This window comes from Myotis brandtii, unplaced genomic scaffold, assembly GCF_000412655.1.
Source record: "Myotis brandtii unplaced genomic scaffold, ASM41265v1 scaffold292, whole genome shotgun sequence".
In the NCBI taxonomy this organism is placed as follows: Eukaryota; Metazoa; Chordata; class Mammalia; order Chiroptera; family Vespertilionidae; genus Myotis; species Myotis brandtii.
The window spans coordinates 209,597-218,810 of NW_005361156.1; the positions used below are offsets into that span (position 1 = coordinate 209,597).

A 9,214-nucleotide genomic window follows, 5' to 3' on the forward strand; every position below is an offset into this window, starting at 1 on the left:
GGTGTCCGCGGTGTCTGTGGGGCCGGCACGGGAGCGCGCTGTAGAGCTGGGAGGCTGCCTCTTGCCGGTTGCCGGGCGTGTCCGTAAACCTCTCTGTGCCTCAGTTTCTCCATCTCTAAAATGGGAATGATGTCTATATCTCTCCGAGTGGACCTATAATCTGTTTAGGACAGCGATTTTCAACCGGTGTGCCGCAAGAATTTTTTTAAAAATATATTTTATTGATTTTCTACAGAGAGGAAGGGTGAGAGACAGAGAGCTAGAAACATCGATGAGAGACAAACATCGATCAGCTGCCTCCTGCATACCCCCTATTGGGGATGTGCCCGCAACCAAGGTACATGCCCTTGACCGGAATCGAACCCGGGACCCTTGAGTCCGCAGACTGACGCTCTATCCACTGAGCCAAACCGGTTAGGGCAAGAATTTTTAAAACATGCAATTCCCATTTAGTCCGGGGCACTGACCTCTTTTTCCTTAGATTGTCAAATTTAAAAATGACAACAGCCAACACAACAATAGGCCTTCAGTGTGAATGAATCAGAATTATAACTTTTTGTGTGTGTGTCAGATCACAAAAATATTTTTTGGTGTGCCGCAGAATTTTAGTATTTTAGTTTATGTGTGCCATAAGCTGTAAAAGATTGAAAATCGCTGGTTTAGGACATACAGGGTTATACTCACCTTTCTATTTTCCAGATCCTCTGACCTGTGATCCCTGCTGAGTCTTCCAAGCAGCCACAACATGAACACATCCCCAGGCACTGTGGGCAGTGACCCGGTCATCTTGGCTACTGCGGGCTATGACCACACCGTGCGGTTTTGGCAGGCCCACAGCGGGATCTGCACTCGCACGGTGCAGCACCAGGACTCTGTATCCTCTGCTGGGAAGGTGGGGAGGGTGGTGCTGGACAGGACTCCTGGTGGGGATAGCAGCCTGGGCAGAGGCCTTGGGTGGGGAGAATACAGCAGCAGCTGAGCCAGATGGTGGAGGCCTTGAGGGCTCCTGACTCCACGGCTCTGCTGGTCATCATCCTTAGCATACATAGCAGGTAAACGCACTGGAAATCACGCCTGACCGCAGTATGATTGCTGCTGCAGGTAACTGTACCCTCAACCTGAGCCCTAACCTCTTGGTGGTTTGATCTAGGCACAGCCAAACCTCAGTTTGGTCTATGCCCACAGGTTACCAGCACATTCGCATGTATGATCTCAACTCCAATAACCCCAACCCCATCATCAGCTATGACGGGGTCAACAAGAACATCGCGTCTGTGGGCTTCCATGAGGACGGCCGCTGGATGTACACGGGTGGGGAGGACTGCACTGCCCGGATCTGGGACCTCAGGTGTGGATGCCAGGCAGGAGGGCCAGCTGCCTGGATGTGTAGGGGTTCTGGGTGTATGGGAATGAGGGTCAAACTGGAGAGTGACTTAGGTCGGGTTCCCTCTCAGCACAAGCCGAGACAGGGATTGCTATGGGGGTGATTTATTGAGAGCAATGAGGAAAGCAGGTTAGAGAAGAGAAAGCCACACAAAGATGAGTCCAGTCTCAGCCTGATCCCACAGGGAACTCTGGAGAATAAATTGCATCAAAGAGCAAGTCCTGCCTTGAGGCAGGGGACTGGCTTTTATGTCCCTTCTGAGTCAATCATTGGCTTCAGACTGCCCCTGGTGAGTGTGAGCCTCCTGAGTATTTCCTGTGGGGTAGCTCCTATCAGCAGAGGGCCAGGATAAATGGCCAGGGAAAGGGCATCTGGGTGGGGCACCAACAACATCTCCTACAGTATTTGTCTCCCACCCCAAAGGTCCCGCAACCTGCAGTGTCAGCGGATCTTCCAGGTGAACGCACCCATTAACTGTGTGTGCCTGCACCCCAACCAGGTGAGGGGTATGCACAGGTCTGGGTACCCTGGGGCTTTGGGGGGCAGGGGTCCTGCCTTATCTCACCTCCCTTGCACCCCAGGCAGAACTCATTGTGGGTGACCAGAGCGGCGCTATCCACATCTGGGACTTAAAAACTGACCACAATGAGCAGTTGATCCCTGAGCCTGAGGTCTCCATCACATCTGCCCACATTGATCCAGATGCCAGCTACATGGCAGCAGTAAACAGCACTGTGAGTCCTGGGGCGGGTGCAGTGGGGGAGACCAACTCAGCACCCAGCCCCTTATCTCCTTTATTCCCTGCAGGTGTCTCCCTTACCCCACAGTTCTGCTTTCCCCTCCTGTACTCCAGCTCCAACCCGGTCACCAAAGTCAAGAAGCCACCTCTCGTTTCCTGCTGTAGCCCCATCAGTTCCCATCTCCTGAATCTCTTACTGTCCCACTTACCCCATTTCCTGGCCCAAGTTTCCCTTGCCTCCCCTTCTCTGTGGCCTCCCTCTGAACCCCCTCACCCCAATCCATTCTCTTTCTGCCACCAGGGCATTCTTCAGTAGAACCAGCCTGATCCCATTGTTCCCTGCATAAATCCCATGATGACCCTGGCTCCTTATCAGGGACTCAAGATACTGTGGGTGCCCTCCTCTCATCTCATTTTTTTTTTAATCCTCACCCAAGGAATGAGGATATTTTTTCCATTGATTTTAGAAAGTAGAAGGCAGGGAGGATGGGGTGGGGGGAGGGATTGGAGGGAAGAGGAAAGAGAAACATGATGTGACAGAGACACATTAGTTGGTTGCCTCCCACACTCACCCTGACTGGGGGCGGGGATCAGACCTGCAACCTAGGTGTGTGCCCTTGAACCAGAGTTGAACCTGTGACCTTTCAGGATGCAGGCCAATGCTCTAACCATTGACCCATGCTAACCACGGCCCATCTCATTCTTCACATTCTGGTTGGCCAGCAGCATCAGGAAGGCTAGATATAGCCTCTTGCTCTCAGCCCACCAGGTGTAGCCCTTGATTGGGGCCAGGCCTCCAGGTGCTCTCTGCAGGCAGGACTTGATGTGCCTGCAACATGTCCCTGGCCTCCAGATCCCCTGTGCACAGCCACAGTGTTGGATGGCAGCCCCTGGATCTGGGTCTACCTGCTAGGGCATCCATCCCCATGTGTCAGACTGGAGGTTCTGGTCCCCCCATGACTTTCCTCCTACCCCGCAGGGGAACTGCTATGTCTGGAATCTGACGGGGGGCATTGGCGATGAGGTGACACAGCTCATCCCCAAGACCAAGATCCCAGCACACACCCGCTACGCCCTGCAGTGCCGCTTCAGCCCAGACTCCACGTGTGTGCAGGGCCCGGTGGACCAGGAGTTCTCCATGGCTATGGGGAGGAAGGGACCTGTCTGGGTTGGGGGCTTGATGGATCTGGGACTGCTTGGTGGATGGCAAGGGGATGCAAGGTTGGAGTGACTGCTGATGACACACCCACCATGCTCATACCCACCCCTAGGCTCCTCGCCACCTGCTCGGCTGACCAGACGTGCAAGATTTGGAGGACATCCAACTTCTCCCTGATGACGGAGCTAAGCATCAAGAGCAGCAATCCCGGAGAGTCATCCCGAGGCTGGATGTGGGGCTGCGCCTTCTCTGGGGACTCCCAGTACATTGTCACGGGTGAGTTCCACCTACCCTGCCTCCCTGCCTTGCTAGCCCAGTGGTGCTTGCTGCGGCTTCCCTGCTACCTGGGAGCCAGCCTCCCGTGTGGGGCCGAATCCTGAGCTGCTACCCATGTTCTCCCTCCCCACAGCTTCCTCTGACAACCTGGCCCGGCTTTGGTGTGTGGAGACGGGAGAGATCAAGAGAGAATACGGCGGCCACCAGAAAGCCGTGGTCTGCTTGGCCTTCAATGACAGTGTGCTGGGCTAGCCTGTGCCCCCCTGGGATTGCAGGCAGCCACCAGGCAGCACTGGCTGATGTGATTGTTCAGCTGCCATGTCAGAGTGGACCCTTCCTCGGGCTAGCCTCTACCAGCTTAGGCTAGCTGGACCTGACTGACTGCCCTGGCCCCCTTGGCCAGCCTAGATGGGCCAAGCTGGTCTGCTGAGGGCTCTTTTAATCCCTGGTTGCTTATCTGGATGTGACAGGGCTCAGGAGGCTGACCCAAGCAGCCTGGCTGCTGCCCACCCCCAAGCCAGTGCTTTCCCCCCTCCCCACCCATTACATGTCCCAAGACCACAGAAAACACCATCACGGCCAGGTGGAGGGGTTTATTAGCCCCTGCTGGTGGCTGCCTTCCATGGTACTGATGACAGGGCCGTCCAGCTGGCTGGCTGGTGGGGCTGGGGGTTCAGTCTGGGAGGTAATAAAAGCAGACTGACACACAGATGTTGCTTGGGAAGCAGATGTCGATGCATAGATAGATCAGCCGCTGCCTCCGGGGCCCTGTGGGGAAGGGCCTTAATGAACCCCAAAAGAGTTCCTCTCCCTCTCCCAGAATGTCCATGGGAGCCCAGGCCTCTCCCCATAGCTGCCCCGACTCACCCTCTGCTCGACGGGCCCAGTAAATGGGGTTCTTTGAGCAAAAGTGCCGCACTGAAGCCCCCACTTGGGCAGGGTCCACCTCATGGCTCCCAAGCACTGCCAGCAGCTCCTGAGCATAGTGGGTCTCCTGGCTGGGGCTGTTAGACCCCTGGGTCTGCAGAGAAGGCTCTGGTGGGCCTTGGGCCAGGGATACTTGCACTGCCATTGGCTGGGCAGGGCCCATGAATCTCTGGACATGCCAGCACTGTGCCAGCCACGCCCTCAGTTCTTGTCAGCAGTCTCAGCAAAGGGAAGATAGAGCTTCTGTTCCCCTGAAACCAGAGCCCCAGCCCACCCCGGGCCCAGGCGGTACACAGGACCCTTTGTCTGGCCCATGGCCTGGAAAGCCTGACCATGCGAGTATGGAGGCTGCTCACCTTTGAGGTGTTCACCAGCAGCTGCAGGGTCTTGCGATCTCTGGGCTCCATTGGGTGGAGGAAGCAGGCCCGGTGCTCTGCAGGTCGGTAACAGACACAGCCCTGGGGAGGCAGGCAGGTAAGGAAAGCCCATCTGAACACCTTTAGGCAGTGACCCCCTCCCCCTCCCCACCACTCAACTCACGCTCTGCCCATCGAACAGCACCGCCCAGCTGTGGTTACTCTGAGTCGGGGTGACCCTGATGGTTGCCACATTCCCGGCCACGTCCACCTGGGCAGTTTGGTTGAACTGGTACACCCTGGGGCTCGGGAGGGTCAGACGGAGCATCTGTAGCAGTGGCTGGGTGGGAAGCCAGAGCTCAGCTGGGCAGGCTAGGGCTGCCCTCACCCTCTTTCCCTAGCCCTTCTTCAAGGCTTCTGACCCCTCCATTCCTTTGTCCTCCCCCTGTAAGCTCAGCTCTAAGCCCTGGGTTCATTGGAGGGCTGGATGTGCTGGCCTTTCCTCCCCCTTCCTAGTGTGCATGCCTGCCCATGTCCTGAGGAGGCTCACCTTGGGAGGGCTGTGAGCAAAGCCAAAAATCCCTCCAGTTACAGCCCCAGCAGTGGCCAATGCCAGCAACAGCAGCAGCAGGCCCAGGGCTCTCCAGCTCCCATGGCAGGGTCTGGTCTTCACCTGAGGGCACACTGCAGTCAGTGGGGCTTGGAGCAGACTGGCTCAGGGAAGATAGGGGTTGAGGACGTGTGGGTGATGGGTGTTGCCCTCTTGTCCCCTGCTCAGGGCATGCCCTGGGTCTTTGTCCCAGGAGAGGGCACTGGGTGATGGGAGGCACTCACCCTGATAGGCCCAGGCCTAGGATCCTCTGCACAGCAGCTCCCCTGCTCCATGATGCAGCCCTGGTGACAATGCACTGATTGTCTGCCACTCCTTGGAGTCAGCCAGGAAAACCTCAGGAGCCTCTGATAAGCCAAACAGCCGTCCTGGCCCCCTCCCCTCCTGCCTCCTCCTCAGCCCAGCTACCTGAGCCAAGACAGCCCTCTCCCCTCCACCTGGGGGAGGGGGATGAGCTTGTCACCATGCCTGGCTCTCCTCACACCTGGCCTGTACTAACCTGAGAGCACAGACCTGGTAGGGCATGAGAGCATGGCCATTGTGGAAATCAAGACCTGCTGAACAGCAGGGAGGGCAGCCCAGGCCTGGCAAGAGCAGCTTTGTCTTGTTGGGGGCAGATTAACTTTTCCTAAAGAGGCCTGTTACTAGTCTCCTGGGTTACCTCCAGACTCCTAGGGCTGGGCACAAGGCCTGGCACACAGCAAACCATCAATAAATGCCTATGTTATGAAAGGTTGGTATTCTGCACTGCCACCCTACCTCCCTCCCCATGCACGCCAGCCACTTCCCAACTCCTGCAATTTTGGGTTGGGTAGCATCCCAGAGAATGGATGGCTTCCAGGAAGCTCTGCTGCAGAAAAGGTAGCCTACTCGAACCTCCCTTGCACCCTGAGATGGTTAGGTCAGCCTTGTGTCCACCAGCCTCTGCCCTGACCAGCATAGCTTTCTCTGTGCTATGGCCCTGGCTCCTAGCTTGCATTTCCAGTCACCTAACACTGGATTGCAACAGGCAGGGCTCCCCAGGCAGCTTTCACAACATGGGTGCCCTCACCAGGAGCCCTTTCCTACTCTGGTTTTGCTTTGTGCTTCATTTTTCCTGGATCTTCAGAACCTGTCCTGTTATGAACCTGAGATGGGGTTGTTTCCAGCTCTGGAATTGAAGATGCTTCAACTAAGCCCTCCCGCCCTATACCCACATGAAGGCTAGACAGCTGCAGCCTGTGTGTGAAGGGTGCTGTCAAGACGAGAGCAAGGAACGCTAGTCAGCATGGGTTTGAGAGTTTAATGTGCATTTGAGTTCACACAGTGCAATAAGGGCAGAGATGGGGCGCAGAAGAGGAAGGTGTCGCTGGCTGCCGCACCTGCTGTGTGCTCCTGGTGTGGGTGACAACGCCCTGATAGGCCTGCTCAATATCCAGACCCACCTTGAGCCGACCTCGCAGAGCCAACGTCAGCACCACCAACCTCACAGGCACCGGCTGCCCTGCTGTTGTTGGCAGAGTCCAACCCCCAGACACTCCAAGCCTGGGAGGAGCTAAAGGCTCAGGACACCCTTTACTACTGGGAACTCTTAGAGAAAGGAGTAAAAGAGTGTTGTAACTCTGGGATTAGGAGAGAAGCCACAGGTTGTAGGCAGACACCACTGGGTGCAGAGCAAGGCACCGGGAAGGAGTCGGCCCAAAGGAACAGCTTCCCAGGCTCTACCCTACAAGTGCAGCTGGAAAGTCTGCTTATCAGGCCTGTTCCCAAAGGTCAGCAACTTAGGGAACAGGCAGAAAAGGCCAGGGCTCCCTACCAAGAACCCGTGGCTAGCCGGTGAACCCTGCCAATCCTCCAGCTGGCCACTGACCAAGGACTTCAGAGCCAAGATATTTGGCCTCATGGACCATTGGCATCTAACCCCCACACAACCAAAGGTATGGGAGGACAGGAAGAGGCTGGATGCTTTGTAGGAACCATTTTCCTGTTCTTAGGGACACTTCTTTCTTCTCCCACCCAGAGGGCACCCTGGATAACAGGCATTCCTTGGCCTGCATATGACTTTAGCCCTGCTGCTCACTGCGGGGCCTGGAGATTTCTTCGGTGGGATTTGCCCTACAAGACAGAGCACAGCTATTAACATGCTTAAGGTTCAATTCCACCCCTTGACAAAGTTGTTCAAAAGTTTAAAAAAATAATTTTTTTATAACAATGCTGCTCTGAGCTCCCTACACAGCAGGCCAAAGTTCAGCAAAGGCACCCATGTCCTCCTGGCTACTCAGCCAACAATATGCTCACTCCATGTCACTTGGGTTTAAATGCACATTTGAGAAAGCTGTGGTTTAGCTGGGGTGAGTTTACAGAGCTGCACGACCATGTATGAGGAGCAGCAGCCCTGAGCATCTGAAACACAACACTCAATATGGCAGAGTGGTTTGTAAGGAAATGTGGAGTGGCGGTGGTGAGGACAGCTCTCCACACCCCAAAGAAAGGGAGACACTACCAGGGGACCACCCCATCCTCCATCCCACCCTGCAGGTGAGGAGCTGGAATACAGCAGCAAGCTCCTCTGCTGATGACCCCACCCATGGGGCCTTGGGTTGGTTTGTACATTTCTCCTGATAGTCAAAATAATCAGTCCCTTCTCCCCTTTGCCCTACAAGGGGACTTGATCCCTGAATAAAAATTTCAACAAAATATGTGACAACCCTAGACCTACCTCAGTCCCATCAGCAGGCCCTTAGGTTATCTGAATTCTGGACAGATGTGAAGCCTGCTCTTGCCAATGGCAACCAAGGCCCAGAACCCCCACAATGCCCTCCAAGTTTAAAAGTGCATCTTAGGCCCTGGCTCAGTTGGTAAGAGGGTTGTCCTGATATGCCAAGGTTGTGGGTTCGATCCCCAGTCAGGGCACATCCAAGAAGCAACCAATCAATGCATAAATAACAGCAAATTGATGTTTCTCTCTTAAAAAAAAAAAAGTGCATCTTAAATTAGAAACACCTGTAACAAAATCACCCCCAAACCTTTACTCCAAGGTTAACTAGTGCCTTTGCTTAACTCCAAGTATAACCTTTAAAGCCACCTAGCTGAGCAAGTGCTTAAGCCCCACCTATTAATTTGGTTAAGTGGTTTTCAAATTTTTTTTTTTTTATTCTGTAGATTAAAGACGCTAAATCTTTAACCTTGAAGGGCAGGCAAAAGGTCGGCTATGCTGTCAACATAGAAGTCAGGGACCATTTTCCTTTTAGACATGCAGTCACTTTCCTGATTACTCTTCACATCTCTTAGAGAGGAGACTCCAGTGAGGGTGAGGATGGTCTTTAGGCCACAGGAGACGCCCAGGAGGATGTCTGTGTCCAGGCGATCTCCCACCATGACGGTGCGCTCGGGGTTGATGCCGTACTCCTGGGACACGCAGTCGAAGATGAAGCGGCTGGGCTTCCCTATAATGTCGGCCTGGCGCTCAGCGGCCATCTCCACGGCTCGGACCAGACAACCGGTACCTGAGGGGCGGAGAGGGGAGGGGAGGAGAGCGCCCGAGGTCAGAGGGCTGGAGGGGCCCGCCGCCGCCCTCCAACCTCCTGCCCCGGGGCGCACGGACCCGCGATGAAGCGGCCGTTCTCGAGGGGGAGCCGGTTGTCCATGTTGGTGCCCACGAGCAGGCAGCTGGGCTGCTGCAAGTAACGCACGGCCTTGGTGAGCTTCATGTAGCTGAAGTGCGGGTCGAAGCCCACCACGACGGCGCGCACATCGGGCTCGAGTGGCACGTCTAGCCAGGCGC

General features: G+C 55.4%; 3 protein-coding genes across 5 annotated transcripts; 1 reads left to right on the forward strand and 2 right to left on the reverse strand.

Moving 5' to 3' along the window:
* Window positions 1-6: 6 nt before the first annotated feature.
* On the forward strand, window positions 7-4,267 carry MLST8 (MTOR associated protein, LST8 homolog). Of its 2 annotated transcripts, none has more exons than XM_005869336.2 (9): window positions 7-186; window positions 700-874; window positions 1,050-1,101; window positions 1,186-1,348; window positions 1,808-1,883; window positions 1,966-2,118; window positions 3,103-3,227; window positions 3,395-3,558; window positions 3,692-4,267. In XM_005869336.2, exons 2-9 carry the CDS (start codon window positions 746-748, stop codon window positions 3,808-3,810), a joined length of 981 nt encoding a protein of 326 aa, XP_005869398.1. In that variant the 5' UTR covers window positions 7-186; window positions 700-745; the 3' UTR covers window positions 3,811-4,267. The 2 variants fall into 2 exon arrangements, with proteins under 2 accessions (XP_005869398.1, XP_005869399.1); XM_005869337.2 differs by having other exon boundaries at window positions 7-79.
* Window positions 4,137-8,342, reverse strand: BRICD5 (BRICHOS domain containing 5). Of its 2 annotated transcripts, XM_005869335.2 has the most exons (6): window positions 5,676-8,342; window positions 5,392-5,514; window positions 5,026-5,181; window positions 4,842-4,943; window positions 4,426-4,579; window positions 4,137-4,326 (listed from the first exon to the last, which is right to left on the reverse strand). In XM_005869335.2, the coding sequence occupies exons 1-6, from the start codon at window positions 5,724-5,726 to the stop codon at window positions 4,232-4,234; spliced, it is 681 nt and encodes a 226-aa protein (XP_005869397.1). In that variant the 5' UTR covers window positions 5,727-8,342; the 3' UTR covers window positions 4,137-4,231. The 2 variants fall into 2 exon arrangements, with proteins under 2 accessions (XP_005869397.1, XP_014397685.1); XM_014542199.1 differs by having other exon boundaries at window positions 4,137-4,579.
* A 217-nt stretch (window positions 8,343-8,559) lies between these two features.
* On the reverse strand, window positions 8,560-9,208 carry PGP (phosphoglycolate phosphatase). The gene is made up of 2 exons (XM_005869367.2): window positions 9,035-9,208; window positions 8,560-8,936 (listed from the first exon to the last, which is right to left on the reverse strand). Exons 1-2 carry the CDS (start codon window positions 9,138-9,140, stop codon window positions 8,611-8,613), a joined length of 432 nt encoding a protein of 143 aa, XP_005869429.2. The 5' UTR covers window positions 9,141-9,208; the 3' UTR covers window positions 8,560-8,610.
* Between the last annotated feature and the right edge of the window lie 6 nt (window positions 9,209-9,214).

Excerpts from the sequence above, each read along its gene's own strand:
- MLST8 (XM_005869336.2), top strand. The coding sequence starts at position 746 with ATGAACACATCCCCAGGCACTGTGGGCAGTGACCCGGTCATCTTGGCT. Across the intron at positions 1,884-1,965 it reads TGTGCCTGCACCCCAACCAG|GCAGAACTCATTGTGGGTGA; the intron begins GTGAGGGGTATG and ends CTTGCACCCCAG. Across the intron at positions 3,559-3,691 it reads CTCCCAGTACATTGTCACGG|CTTCCTCTGACAACCTGGCC; the intron begins GTGAGTTCCACC and ends CCCTCCCCACAG.
- BRICD5 (XM_014542199.1), bottom strand. The coding sequence starts at position 5,726 with ATGGAGCAGGGGAGCTGCTGTGCAGAGGATCCTAGGCCTGGGCCTATC. Across the intron at positions 5,515-5,675 it reads CTAGGCCTGGGCCTATCAGG|GTGAAGACCAGACCCTGCCA; the intron begins GTGAGTGCCTCC and ends GTGTGCCCTCAG. Across the intron at positions 5,182-5,391 it reads TTGCTCACAGCCCTCCCAAG|CCACTGCTACAGATGCTCCG; the intron begins GTGAGCCTCCTC and ends CTTCCCACCCAG.
- PGP (XM_005869367.2), bottom strand. The coding sequence starts at position 9,140 with ATGAAGCTCACCAAGGCCGTGCGTTACTTGCAGCAGCCCAGCTGCCTG. Across the intron at positions 8,937-9,034 it reads GAACGGCCGCTTCATCGCGG|GTACCGGTTGTCTGGTCCGA; the intron begins GTCCGTGCGCCC and ends TCCGCCCCTCAG.